Below are 15,773 nucleotides of genomic sequence, written 5' to 3'. Positions count from 1 at the left end.
TCCAGTGATTGATATGAGCAGAGATCCAAACAGTCAAGGTACAAGGTCATGTGATGTCAGGAGTTCGGCTACCTACAACAAGCACATGATACTAGGACTATTCAAACCCATACTCCTCACAGGGATATTGAACATTATCAAACCTCAGTGAGCATTGTTGTTTTAATGACAGAGTTTATGATTAATTGCTGGAGCTGGTATTTGGCTTGAGTGTAGCAGCCCTTTAAGAAGTGTGAAAGTAGGAGGGTTAAGCGTGTTCCGGTTGAGCACCTTGTGGTTGTGCAGTCATGCTCCAGCAGACAAAGTAAGTGTTGGCTCTGTCTAGGAACAAACACTCCAGCGAGACACTCACGTCTACATTATTAATCTGTGAAGACGCTTCCCAAACTCCACAATCTGCAGAGACACACGAGTGATCTCAAAAACACGTGTGACAGATCTGGATATGAACATGGCAGGTTTAGTTATGTGATTCAGTCAAGCATGACAAAAGCACAATACACCACTACCTGGTGGAGACAGCACTGATTAGCAGACTAATATATCTATATATTCCCTGATCTACATATACAATACATCACTACCTGGTGGAGACATCACTGATTAGCAGACTAATATATCTATATATTCCCTGATCTACACATACAATACACCACTACCTGGTGGAGACATCACAGATCAGCAGACTAATATATCTATATATTCCCTGATCTACATATACAATACATCACTACCTGGTGGAGACATCACTGATTAGCAGACTAATATATCTATATATTCCTCTACATATGATCTACACATACAATACACCACAATACACCACTACCTGGTGGAGACATCACAGATCAGCAGACTAATATATCTATATATTCCCTGATCTACATATACAATACATCACTACCTGGTGGAGACATCACTGATTTGCAGACTAATATATGTATATATTCCCTGATCTACACAGACAATACACCACTACCTGGTGGAGACAGCACTGATTAGCAGACTAATATATCTATATATTCCCTGATCTACATATACAATACAAAACTACCTGGTGGAGACAGCACTGATTTGCAGACTAATATATCTATATATTCCCTGATCTACACAGACAATACACCACGACCTGGTGGAGACATCACTGATTAGCAGACTAATATATCTATATATTCCCTGATCTACACATACAATACACCCTGACCTACACCACTAGCTGGACACATCACTGATTTGCAGACTAATATATCTATATATTCCCTGATCTACACATACAATACACCACTACCTGGTGGAGACATCACTGATTAGCAGACTAATATATCTATATATTCCCTGATCTACATATACAATACACCACTACCTGGTGGAGACATCACTGATTAGCAGACTAATATATCTATATATTCCCTGATCTACACACTCAATACACCACTAGCTGGTGGAGACATCACTGATTAGCAGACTAATATATCTATATATTCCCTGATCTACATATACAATACACCACTACCTGGTGAAGACATCACTGATTAGCAGCCTAATATTGGTGTATTGTACATGTAGATCACTGATTAGCAGAATAATATATATATATAGTCTGCTAATCAGTGATACACCCTACCAGGTAGTGGACATCACTGATATTGACTAATATTGGTGTGTAGATCAGGAAGGCATATATAGATATATTAGTCTGCTAATCAGTGATGTCTGCACCAGGTAGTGGTGTATTGTATGTGTAGATCAGGGAATATATAGATATATTAGTCTGCTAATCAGTGATCCAGATCCAGATTTTTTGGCAAATACAGGACTTGAGAGCCCAATATGTCAATATGGGCAATACAGTTTTTGTGTGTGGTTGTATTCCACATATTGGCGATAGACTGCTGCCATTACACTTTGTTTGTGAAGGAATCCTGTTTTCTCATAACTGTGATATTTTTAGCATATTCTTCATTTCTTGGACTGATACTACAGTAAACTGTTTATAACGAACATGCATATAATGAACGGATTTTCTAGTCCCACCCATTGTTTAAGTTGAAAAAATCCATATAACAAACGAATGTTATAACACTGACTGAGTTTGGTTTTAAGCCGCTTTTAGCAATATTCCAGCAACATCACGGCCGGTGACACCAGAAATTGGCTTCACACATTGTACCCATGTGGGGATTCGAACCCGGGTCTTCGGCGTGACAAGCCAACGCTTTAACCATTAGGCTACCCCACAGCCCCGAATGTTATAACAAACAACACTTAATGGTCCCTTTCAGCTCCCTATAACCCCAGATCACTGTATTTTGAAAACACACAGTTTATGTAGTCAATTAACAGAGGTACAGATAAGCTGCGTATCTGCGTAAAATACGCAAGTATTAATGTGAAAACTCAATTCCTATTAAGTCTATTGCGTCAAAGTACGCATGAATTTTTGCAAATGCTCAATAAATTTGATCTTACATGCGTACACCAAAAATACATAAATTAACTGAGGTATAATGAGAGGTTCTATTTCAGCACATGAACTTGGCAACTTGCAGTCTTTCTTATTGTTTCTCATATTACAGATCAAATATAAATAACAAACATGTAAACCAACATCTAAGGTTCAATATATTTTTACAATTAATGGAAAATGGCAGTATACCCAACTGGGTTTCAGTGAGGTGGGTTCAATTTCTTTGGTTACTCAAAGGAAAATTAGGATACCCAATTGAGATGACCACAAGCGAGTACATAACTCAATGACCCAAAAAGTTACCGTACCTGTAGCTCTGATGAATATGTTAAGGTGTTATTTTCATATTGACCTTGTTATAAGTCTTTGTTCAGTGACACTGGCCTTCGATTGGCTGTATCTGCTGTCAGTGTTCTCATCCTCAGGCAAGTGAGAAAACACAAACATAACACAAATATTCCCTTGTGTTCAGGTTTCCATTACGATTAACACAAAGTAAACACAACTAAGCTTGGGGATATTTATTTCATATCTTTTTAATCACTCTTGAATGATCTTGGGACGAATATACACATAAGTGCCGAAGAGTAGACATTAGAAGGATTTTACACAACTTTTATACTTAAACGATCCAATTAAATTTAAAATACTGTCACCACATCTTAAACAAACTTTCCAAACTGTTTTGGGGGTTCTTTGCTTTGAATGTTAATTGCCAAGTTTTCAAAAATATAATTTCGTTTTATGATTTTAGACAAAGAACTGCTGGAAAAGCTCTTTTCAAAGAAGACAAATTCAAAGGTACCCTTCTGTTGAAGCTGCTTTGAAGGTGACTTTGATAGAACTATTATATCACTGACATGCACCAGTGCTACCACTGTCAACAATATCAACATTATTGTCCACAAACCAGAAGGTAGGTTTTGCCACCAGACGTAAAAATGTGAAACTTGTCAGGTTGTTAGCGTTTCTAATCCGTTTCTGAAATTTTAAATGGCAGTCATTCTCCTATCTTTCAAGTCTTTTTCAAAACATCACGAAATGAACAGATGGGAAGTTTCTTAAATTCACCAGCGAGATGTTTATCACATTGTTTTGTTGCATTGTTTTTGTGACATAACATACAGAGAATATAAACAACTCAAAATATGACTGCTATCATGAATTAACTATAACTATCTTCATCCACAAACTAAAGTATAGTCTGTCTGACAGTCCCTGAACCACATTATTTTCCCATCCACCTAGCCCTCCCTACAATGCTAAAGCCCTAAATGAAGCAAGTCTAGATTTCCTCAGGTGAATCTCTGGTTTCCCTGGGGCTCCTTTTTCAATTTAAATGGGTTCATTTGACACAATCAAAATTATATATATTCCGAAACTAAGTGTTAGTCTAGCAAAAAAAACCCAACCTCCTAAAGGTTCTGATAGAATAACTATGAGTGAGTGAGTGAGTTAACATTAAATGTCACATCTGCTTTCAGCCATGAACAATTCTGAAGCTGGTTCTACCCGTGAAGATCCGCGTTAGAATACTGATCTTCAGTAACCCATGCTTGTCGTAAGAGGCGACTAACGGCATCGGGTGATCAGGCTCGCTGAGTTGGTTGACACATGTCATCGGTTCTCAATTGCGTAAATCGATGCTCATGCTGTTGATCACAGGATTGTCTGGTCCAGACTCGATTATTTACAGACCGCTGCCATATAGCTGGAATATTGCTGAGTGCGGCGTAAAACTAAACTCACTCACTCAATCACCAAGAAGCTGGTTCCCACTACCTTATACTTGCAGTTTAATGAGGGACATCCCCCTTCCTTCCTCAACACTCCATATAATGTTCTTCTTCAGGCCACAACAATAAATAATTGGGAAGTCCAAACCTGGACACTAAGTTAACACTGTCTTATCAAGAAGCTGTTAACTTATTTAATTTGTCCATTTTTTCTAATACACTGATGTCATAAAAAATGTCTAGCAACATAACATGGAGACACAAACAACTCCTATATTAATGGAAATTATAAACACATTCAAAAATGGGTAATAATATTCATGCTGTTCTGTTCAAGAACTGTTTACATCTTGTACCAGAAATATGAAAACTGACACGAAAGCAATAATTCTCGTAAATAGTTGATGTCATCGTATCCCAATTCCGTTGTTTAATGTTCATGATGTCAATCACTGGATTGTCTGGTTGTCTCAATTATATGCAGACCCCTATCACGTAGCTAGAATATTGCTGAGTTCGGCGTTAAACAACAAACATTAACAGACACCCTCACTTGAGCGAAGATTATTGTCTATGCTCGCTGCCACTGTAGTTTGTCAGGAGTTATAGAGATGAGTACGCTTGTAGGAGTTTTCTGCAGGGTGTAATCGTTGATCCCCCCAAGCTTTAATAAGGTAATAACACATCAGATCTTTCCTTTGTGCCAGTCAGTATGAAATTATCCCAGTCTCAACTGCCAGATGTCAGTCTTGTCCATACACACGCAGTATTTTGTTGTAAAATTTGTAATTACACTCAAGTCCCTCGGTTCTAAAATCTGCATTATAAACACGACAACTGGTCTGATCCCCCTAATTCCATCTCTACTTGTTGGAAGCAGTCATTACCCAAGCCCTATCATTCTCATCAACTTACTCACCCGAACATAAACAGTTAAAAATTCCTTAAAAAGCTACAAAACATTTTCTGTTTTTATTGACACAAAACGTGTTTACAATCTTCCCAGTCTTCTTCCGTCCATGACATCCAGCCTCCCATATAATCAAATCTCAGGTCACGAAAGGTCATCAAAGGTCAAAGGTGAGAAGCAGTACTCACACCGCAGCCAATGATAGTAACTAATCGCAAAACATTTGACCCCTGCGTGTCCGGCTATCAGCTCTCCACAGCACTCGGCATATTTATACATAACACACATGACGTATGTCAACACACAAAGTATCCCTACAACTGCCTACCCATTTATCTGTGAAGGCTGTCAAAGCCCGGACATAAGGTAGATTCTTTCATACACGTAAATACACTTAGCCAAGTTTACTTGGATCTCGGAATGAACTAGCAAGGCCTGACAAGCTGCTGGAGTATATTATCTAATGACTTTTCAAACCACTCGGGATCTTTACCGATGTTCAAACACTCCGCAGGCACAGGTAGGCAGACAAACACCGAACATAAAGCAGCAAGCACAACACTAGTCTCTCTGTTCTCCGTGCAACAAGAAATGAAAACGTTTGAACTTGGATTTGTTTTTTTTATCTCACAACCTGTTTTTCCAAACACAGCTATGGCATCGGATTAGAAATACCAGGTCATAAGCAGGTATATTCTGTGCCGAAGATCTCGGATGAAATATTGATTCTTGCAGTCAAGAACTGGAGGTGGGTGAAGGACTGAGTGAGACACGTCAGGTACAATGTCCTTCAGGTCTTGTTGAGATGGAGCTGCTCAGAACAAACTGGTATTGTATATGTGGCAAATTCCATTTAATAATTTGTTACCATGTGCTGTTTATTCCTGTTGAAAACAACAAATTCCGGAAAAGACCATTCAGTGTTTGGATCACTGAGTAGAAGGCCGAAGTTGGTATTTTTATTAGTAACAATGAATATTACATTCATACATAACTGGTATACATCATATCTGGATTAACGCCATTTAATAATTTTAGACAATGAACTGAGTGACAGGATTATCTAAAAAAGGAAACCTACAGTATCAACTGGAAGAAGACTCTAAAGAAATGATTACTGGCTTACTCCTTGAACCTGGAATATTTAAATAATAAGAACGAATTGTGTCTATCTTGATTTATCGATTATAAGGCTAGAATTATTTTTCTTGTTTGTAACGCCACACTCAGCAAATTTTCAAGCTGCATGACATCAGTCTGTAAATAAGAGGGTCTGGACTAGACAATCCAGTGATTGATATGACCATCTATCTACACAATTGGAAATCGATAATGATTAGTGATCTAGTGTATCATCATACTTAATTTGTGTGACGTTAGTGTGAATTTTTATTATTTTATTTTATTTAATTATTAAATAGGCTTGAAATTAAATAATGTCATGTCTCCTATTTGAAAAAAATGTCACATCTAATCAATACATTAATTCATCTGATACAACTGGAGAGTCAGCATAACCATGAGCAAATGCCCTGCTTTGCTAAATAATTTAGATACGACCCCCAAAATTAATTAAATTTAAAAAAATGAATAGATTCATGTGTGACACAGTACAGGATTATAATAGGAATTCATACAGGTATCATCTATTGTGTATCATATCCTTCGAGAAATATTATCCATCTGTCCTTGATCTGTGCCATCCTCACTACGCCGAGGACCCGGGTTCGAATCCCCACATGGGTACAATGTGTGAAGCCCATTTCTGGTGTCCCCCGCCGTGATATTGCTAGAATATTGCTAAAAGCGGCGTAAAACCAAAACTCAGTCAGTCAGTCCTCACTACGCATCCATGAAGTGAGTGTGAGAGAGTGTAGTTTTACGCCTGACTCAGCACGATTCCAGCTATATGCCGGCTGTCTAATCAATAATGGAGTCTGGACCAGACAACCCAGTGATCAACAGCATGAGCATCGAACTACGCAATTGGGATACTCTGACATGTGTCAATCAAGTCAGCGAGCCTGACCACCCGATCCCGTTAGTCGCCTCTTACGACAAACATGGGTTACTGAAGACCAATTTTAACATGGACCTTCACGGGTCCGCATCCATGGACTCATTCAGCAGTCTGGCTACAGGCGACCTGAGTCAGGGAAATCTTTATCAAATCTCCAATTACATATCATAATTATTAACTAAGCAACACCATTACACACCCTGACAATGCCATACATCACCCTAAACCCTGGAAGACCATGTCCAATGTCCCATACACGGAAACCGATCAGGAACCTAACAGTGGAACCAAGGAAAATTGGAAAATATATAACATCCCATATTTACTAGCAAACTGCCAGAACTGTTACTCTGTGGTCCGACCCGCGTTGCTAGGCTACATCCTCCCTGGCTCCCAGCAGCCCATACTAGCGATGTGATCAGTCGAGGCAGTGTTTTCAGATCTATGTATGGACTAATCATTACATCTTGGGTGGGCTTACACTTCAAGTGTCTTCATCGGCTGAGCAAATACCTTCATCAGATGTATGTCCAACCCCATCCTGCTGCAGACTGAGCCTCATCCCGATGCTTACTTTGAGATGCCTCCCACAAAGCTAAGATCAGCAGCCATTCACACAGCAAATCCCATACTAAAGGGTGCTGGTCATGTGGGCTCCTCTTGCACATCCATCTCCGTCACGGCTTATATTCATACATGAAAGGCCGGTACACAAACTTTCTAAGTCCTTTTAAAATGTTCTCGGTAAATAATATTCTAGATTTTTGTTACCAATTTGTTCCTTTGATACTGATAACTTACTCTAAATGTTTCAATTTCCATAAATTATATTCGAATTTTTCCAAAATGAATTTTTTTTTTAACTGAATTCAAATTTACAATAAATTACATTGATATTATTTTTTTTATCTACATAACTGATTACAGCTTTTTGTTCATGGGAAGAATAAGATTTCCTCAAACAAAACAACAAAATGACACTACCTTCAACAACCCTAACAAATGCCGCTTTTAGCAATATTCCAGCAACATCACGGCAGGGGGACACCAGAAATGGGCTTCACACATTGTACCCCTGTGGCCTAACAAACAAGATTGTGGATATGATCTTATTTGTTTGGTGTGCCATCTTCTTAAAGTGTAATAAGCTTAGTTCTACACAGCTTTTCAAAGTGGGGTCACCAGAAATGGGCTTCACACATTGAACCCATGCCGGGAATCGAACTTGGGTCTTTGGTGAGATGAGCGAACACTTTAACCACTAGGCTACCCCATCACCCCTATAGTGTAATAAAGATCTACAGGCATCCCAATCCAAGTCAAGATAACCACTTCACTGGGGGTGGGGGTGTTGGTGTTGGGGGGGTCACAGATGCAGCCCAGATGACAACATCCCATGGCCCCAAGGTGGGTCACAGCACAAACACATATAACCACTATTATCCACATTTTTACAAATTGATGGATCCGTGTAGAGATATTGTATCGTAGTAACCCTCCACGACCTGGCAAAGATAATCTCCCTTGTACACAAGCCTCAGACTCCTCCAGAGTTGAATGGGATGAACACAAAGTGCTGTCTACCAGCTTGGAGAGTGCGCACCTCGTTCGTAGCCACGGTCTCCATTTCAAAACACATAAAACACATCGTTTGTAGCAGAGCGACCCTTCGCATCACCCGAGCTGCTGACTATATTACCCAGCTAGCTACTGCAGATTATTACCCACTAACTACACAGCACAGGCCGACACAGCGAACCACACAGCGAACCACAGCACTCTGGGCTACTGCAGACTATGTACAAGTTTTGTGCAAGTAAGCTGTCTCTCTGAGTGGATTGGTCCACCTGAGATTTTAAGTGACCTGAAAATTCAATTTCATGGATCAGATAAGGAATGTCTCTCAGCTTTCAGTGATCGACAAATCAGGCATTGCTAATGCTTGTCTCAGTTGACAAACCTGCTCCTTAATGGGAACGTTAGATGTCAAAGAAACATTCCCCCGATTCTGGACCAGAGGAGGTAATACACACAGCAGCAGAGCTTTGTTTGGGCCCATAAGTAGTTGGTGGTTGCTAACAGCAAAACACTGAATGAGCAGACGACACTTTGTGGTCTACTCTCTCATCAACAACAGAAGGCCTTTCCTTAACAACAGTAGAATTCTCCTGCATTACAGCGTATTCCCTAATAACAGAAGACCTCTCCTCAACAACAGCACATTTCTGCAAAGCAACAGCAGATCATTTTTAAACAACAGATTTTTCAACAACAGAAGATCTCAATGCAACAAGACCTCTCACAAAAACAGCAGATCTCTTCGACAACAGCAGATTTTTCCTCAACCGAAGATTTTTCCTCAACAACAGAAGATTTTTCCTCAACAGAAGATTTTTCAAGATCAGATTTCTCCACAATAACAGATCTATCATGTACAATAACTGGTACGTCCTCAACCTCCGATCTCTCCTCAATAGCAGCAAAACTATTCCCAAACAACAAGAAGAGATATGCCCTACAACAACCACAACAGACTGTGACCAGTGGAGCTAGATACAAGAGGTTCCTGAAGTATCCCAGAGCAGGTAGACAGTCAGAGGCACACTAAACACAAAGACAGCTGTAGTAGATATCCCCCCTACAACAACCACAACAGACTGTGACCAGTGGAGCTAGATACTAGAGGTTCCTGAAGTATCCCAGAGCAGGTAGACAGTTTAGTCAGAGGCACACTAAACACAAAGACAGCTGTAGTAGATATCCCCCCTACAACAACCACAACAGACTGTGACCAGTGGAGCTAGATACTAGAGGTTCCTGAAGTATCCCAGAGCAGGTAGACAGTTTAGTCAGAGGCACACTAAACACAAAGACAGCTGTAGTAGATATCCCCCCTACAACAACCACAACAGACTGTGACCAGTGGAGCTAGATACTAGAGGTTCCTGAAGTATCCCAGAGCAGGTAGACAGTTTAGTCAGAGGCACACTAAACACAAAGACAGCTGTAGTAGATATCCCCCCTACAACAACCACAACAGACTGTGACCAGTGGAGCTAGATACTAGAGGTTCCTGAAGTATCCCAGAGCAGGTAGACAGTTTAGTCAGAGGCACACTAAACACAAAGACAGCTGTAGTAGATATCCCCCCTACAACAACCACAAGAGACTGTGACCAGTGGAGCTAGATACTAGAGGTTCCTGAAGTATCCCAGAGCAGGTAGACAGTTTAGTCAGAGGCACACTAAACACAAAGACAGCTGTAGTAGATATCCCCCCTACAACAACCACAACAGACTGTGACCAGTGGAGCTAGATACTAGAGGTTCCTGAAGTATCCCAGAGCAGGTAGACAGTTTAGTCAGAGGCACACTAAACACAAAGACAGCTGTAGTAGATATCCCCCCTACAACAACCACAAGAGACTGTGACCAGTGGAGCTAGATACTAGAGGTTCCTGAAGTATCCCAGAGCAGGTAGACAGTTTAGTCAGAGGCACACTAAACACAAAGACAGCTGTAGTAGATATCCCCCCTACAACAACCACAACAGACTGTGACCAGTGGAGCTAGATACTAGAGGTTCCTGAAGTATCCCAGAGCAGGTAGACAGTTTAGTCAGAGGCACACTAAACACAAAAGACATCTGAAGTAGATATCCCCCCTACAACAACCACAACAGACTGTGACCAGTGGAGCTAGATACTAGAGGTTCCTGACCCAGAGCAGGTAGACAGTTTAGTGTGACCAGTGGAGCTAGATACTAGAGGTTCCTGAAGTATCCCAGAGCAGGTAGACAGTTTAGTCAGAGGCACACTAAACACAAAAAGACATCTGAAGTAGATATCCCCTACAACAACCACAACAGACTGTGACCAGTGGAGCTAGATACTAGAGGTTCCTGAAGTATCCCAGAGCAGGTAGACAGTTTAGTCAGAGGCACACTAAACACAAAAGACATCTGAAGTAGATATCCCCCCTACAACAACCACAACAGACTGTGACCAGTGGAGCTAGATACTAGAGGTTCCTGAAGTATCCCAGAGCAGGTAGACAGTTTAGTCAGAGGCACACTAAACACAAAAGACATCTGAAGTAGATATCCCCCCTACAACAACCACAACAGACTGTGACCAGTGGAGCTAGATACTAGAGGTTCCTGAAGTATCCCAGAGCAGGTAGACAGTTTAGTCAGAGGCACACTAAACACAAAAGACATCTGAAGTAGATATCCCCCCTACAACAACCACAACAGACTGTGATCAGTGGAGCTAGATACCAGAGGTTCCTGAAGTATCCCAGAGCAGGTAGACAGTCAGAGGCACACTAAACACAAAGACAGCTGTATGCTTTGCTGGAATCACTGTTTGATCACAAAGACTTGGTACCCATGGAAACACATTATGATGGCACAGTAACATGACCAACCCCTACTGACACCACGGAAACCAACACGCCAACAGTGTTTGTGGAGGATGCCCACAAGCAGACCTCAGTGGTTCTGCACCATCAGGAATGCACTGTCATGCTGTCCACACTTTGAAGCTGACACACCACGATGGCAGACACAACAGAAGGGGAGCCGCAATGGATTAACAGATAACACACTTTCACACCCACAAGCACAGACACTATCGCAGACGTACAAAGGCTGGTGAACTATCAGAAATGATGACATCACTCGGAGGCCTTACTAAAATATCCACCAGCAGCTGATGTCACAAGCACCCACAAACAGTAGCACCAGTAGCAGAAGACAGGACGTCCCAGTAGGTCCCTTGGAACACACAGGTGGATGAAAGAATGACATGCATATGATTTTCCATGTGATACCTGATTGGATAATACCCACCAGATGATACCTGCACATAATACCCAATGTGACACCTGATTGGATAATACCCACCAGATGATACCTGCACATAATACCCAATGTGACACCTGATTGGATAATACCCCAGTGATATCAGATGATACCTGCACATAATACCCAATGTGAAACCTGATTGGATAATACCCCAATGATATCAGATGATACCTGCACATAATACCCAATGTGAAACCTGATTGGATAATACCCCATTGATATCAGATGATACCTGCACATAATACCCAATGTGAAACCTGATTGGATAATACCCACCAGATGATACCTGCACATAATACCCAATGTGACACCTGATTGGATAATACCCCTGTGATATCAGATGATACCTGCACATAATACCCAATGTGAAACCTGATTGGATAATACCCCAATGATATCAGATGATACCTGCACATAATACCCAATGTGAAACCTGATTGGATAATACCCCTGTGATATCACATGATACCTGCACATAATACCTAATGTGAAACCTGATTGGATAATACCCCAATGATATCAGATGATACCTGCACATAATACCCAATGTGAAACCTGATTGGATAATACCCCAATGATATCAGATGATACCTGCACATAATACCCAATGTGAAACCTGATTGGATAATACCCCATTGATATCAGATGATACCTGCACATAATACCCAATGTGAAACCTGATTGGATAATACCCCAGTGATATCGGATGATACCTGCACATAATACCCAATGTGAAACCTGATTGGATAATACCCCAGTGATATCAGATGATACCTGCACATAATACCCAATGTGAAACCTGATTGGATAATACTCCAGTAATATCGGATGATACCTGCACATAATACCCAATGTGACACCTAACCTGTTATACCCACCAATAATACCCACAGCTACCTGTGTATCTAAACAAGTGTCAACATTACACTTCCCAGTTGCTTCAAACTGGAGCTACAGAATAGATCTACCAGTGATACCCCTGCACAAGACATCACATGGTGTCTCACAGTATCACAAGGTTTCACGAAGTGTCTCACAGTTTCACTAAATATATCACGGATTCAGAAATATTGGCAAATGGAAGGCAATACTCTTGCAGCTTGAGACTCACTAGAACACACACGGAACACACACACAAACTAGCACCTGCACATGCATGCACACACACACAGGCACATACACAATGTGTGTGATCACCCCAGTAATAACCGTAACACATAAGACATACTCCCCGACTACACAACCGTAGCAGCAGCGCCGACCCTGCCACTACTGACTGACAAAGGGAACAGACTGCCTCGAGACAGCCCAACTGTATTGATTCCCCCAGCACTCAACACACGGCATGCACAACTGTCAATGCAATATAATACTTCTTTATGGCATTGCTAACTGTTTGAAATCTGAGGTCTTCTTCAAAGTGTTGACTGTGATCCAGATCGGCAGGCCTGCCCAGGAGGTGGCATGTAATATAGGCGGGCTCACACAGGAAGCTCCCAGCCAGTCGCAGCCACCAGAGGGTAGGGCTTCACGACATGTTGCTCCGCCCCTCTTATGGCAAACAATGACAGTTATTCTGCCACTGCCCTAGGGAACAAATACACTGCAATATCGATTGTTATACCATGCCTGTTACATTGATTTATGGAAATTTCAAATATTTAAATGACATAAATGAGAGTGCTTCCATGGTAACAAGCTGAGCTGAATAAGATAGACATGTTTGGTGTAACGTTGAGATAACTTTCAAGAAAAAGAAACAATTTACATATTTGGAGATCTAGAAATGTGTGATTGCTATGAAAGAGGTTTGAAGCACATTTGTCACATGGACACAGGTTATCTCCCTTTGACTGTCAGATCTAAACATCTCCCTCCCACAAGTATGTCATAGATGTATGGACACAGATTCCTTCCTTCCACCATCACAGGGGTTGTGAGTGACGGAGAGATATTTCAGGGCATCATCTCGAGTTCAATTGGTTCAATTGTAAATATGCTGATTAAAGAAAAGAGGAGTTTACAGGTGTGTGTGAAGTGGTTCTAATGAAGCTGAAAAAAAATAATATGTTTCATGCACCGAGAAGTGTTGCTGTTGCTATGAGAGCCATGACTTTGTCTCACTTGGCAAAGAAACAGGACAAATTCAAAGGGAAGAGCAGTGGAGTAGAGAAACAATAATATGAAATATTTTACATGATTATGAAATTATCAGACTTGCTATTCCATTCAGTGTCGAGATCTGGATACGTCAACATGAGCACACTACCACGACACTGACACAAGTACGTACCCAATAGTTCTGTGGTGACACTGATACACGTGACCTAGATGCATGTATGTATGTTCAGCTCTGTGATGATCTAGATATGTGGATGTACCAGATACGCAGAACTGAGTCATATGATAATCAACAACTAAAATCATGGAAGATCTCATTACAAGATGGACTACTGGCTTTTAGTAGAGAGTTTCGGTGGTTTTCAATGACACAAACATATTTAGAAACTACCGACACCAGACTAAGAGGAGGCTGTATGTAGTTACCTCCCCTGATGAGCTCTTCAAACCTGCTACACATCAACAGTCACACATACAAGTATCACGCAACAGCATCAACAAGAGCGGGCAAATCACTGGCGGCCATTTTGACCACCCAACATACATGCTACCAGACAGAATGTTAGATTAAATGAAGGGAACATATAACACATACTACTCAACCTTTCATAAGAATAGTTCTATTTTTTTTTTAGGAATCGCTAAACTAATTATTGAAATATATGAGCAAATAATGAGAAATTTCTCAGTATCCTTATCTAAAGTTGAGCAGCGTGTTTCAGATTAAGAATGTTGGAGAAATATTTGTAACAATGGTATAAGTTTGAATTTCTTACCGTGTCTCGATGAGGCAACAATTCTTTCCTGATCTTAAAGAAGTTCTTGCCATATTGCCTCAGACCCTTGATGAACCGTTTCTGAAATAACGAGAAGCGAGCAGATTAATAATGATCACGTGGATCATCATTGACCATATATGGAAGACAACTTACAGACCGCCTCCTGGCCTATTGGATAGTGCACGTTTGCCAAGGAATAGAAAGTCTACAGTTTGAACCTCAGCCACTTCAGAGCAAAAGCAGTTAAAAGGTTGTACTTGTGACCTGGCCTGGCATTGAACGGACAAAACAAGGATCAGTATGGAACAGTACCAGCACACATGGTGCCTGCCTACTCCAACACAACCTGTACCAACCCTCCGACCAACTCCGACACACGCCTACACCATACACCCACCCACTCTAACATCTCCATCCACAGCAACATCCCCACATATGCACCGACACCTCAACAAAAATCTGTATGTGTTAAATGACATGGCCCACTATCAACACTCCCCATCTTGAACTACCCACAACTTGTCAGATCTCTGGCTGGTTCCCAGAATGTTGAGTTAAGGACGTTGAGTTAAGGACGCAAATGACGCTGAGTGAAGGACATTGAGTTAAGGACTATTCACCAGGTATCACTCAGTCTGCATGTGTTCGACTCATTCCAGTTGCATCATGTGACAAAAGAAGATGAAGATGGAAGCCCCTCCCAAATGTCAAACTGTAAATATTACAGCAATGTAGGATGATTTATCTAAACTTAATGTTTGAAACTATGACTTCAAAATGCCATCACAAAGCCTCTTTATACTTGCAACTGTTAAATCTGAAACATCTGACATATCACTGTGTTTAATCTGTCACTTCCCTTGAATTCTGCCTTCCA

The 15,773-nt window shown here is 40.9% G+C and overlaps 1 protein-coding gene across 1 annotated transcript in view; it reads right to left on the bottom strand.

Annotated features, from left to right (window-relative positions):
- Positions 1-15,773, bottom strand: part of LOC124279647 (arginine-glutamic acid dipeptide repeats protein-like) — a 180,431-nt gene that overhangs the window by 50,584 nt on the left and 114,074 nt on the right. Inside the window, 1 exon segment of the mRNA XM_046715483.1 lies at positions 14,894-14,974. Within this exon segment, the coding sequence (XP_046571439.1) occupies positions 14,894-14,974 (81 nt within the window).

This window comes from Haliotis rubra, unplaced genomic scaffold (genome assembly GCF_003918875.1).
Source record: "Haliotis rubra isolate DU_JTF1 unplaced genomic scaffold, ASM391887v1 Scf254, whole genome shotgun sequence".
Lineage (NCBI taxonomy): Eukaryota > Metazoa > Mollusca > Gastropoda > Lepetellida > Haliotidae > Haliotis > Haliotis rubra.
This window is presented reverse-complemented; position numbering and strand designations above follow the sequence as displayed.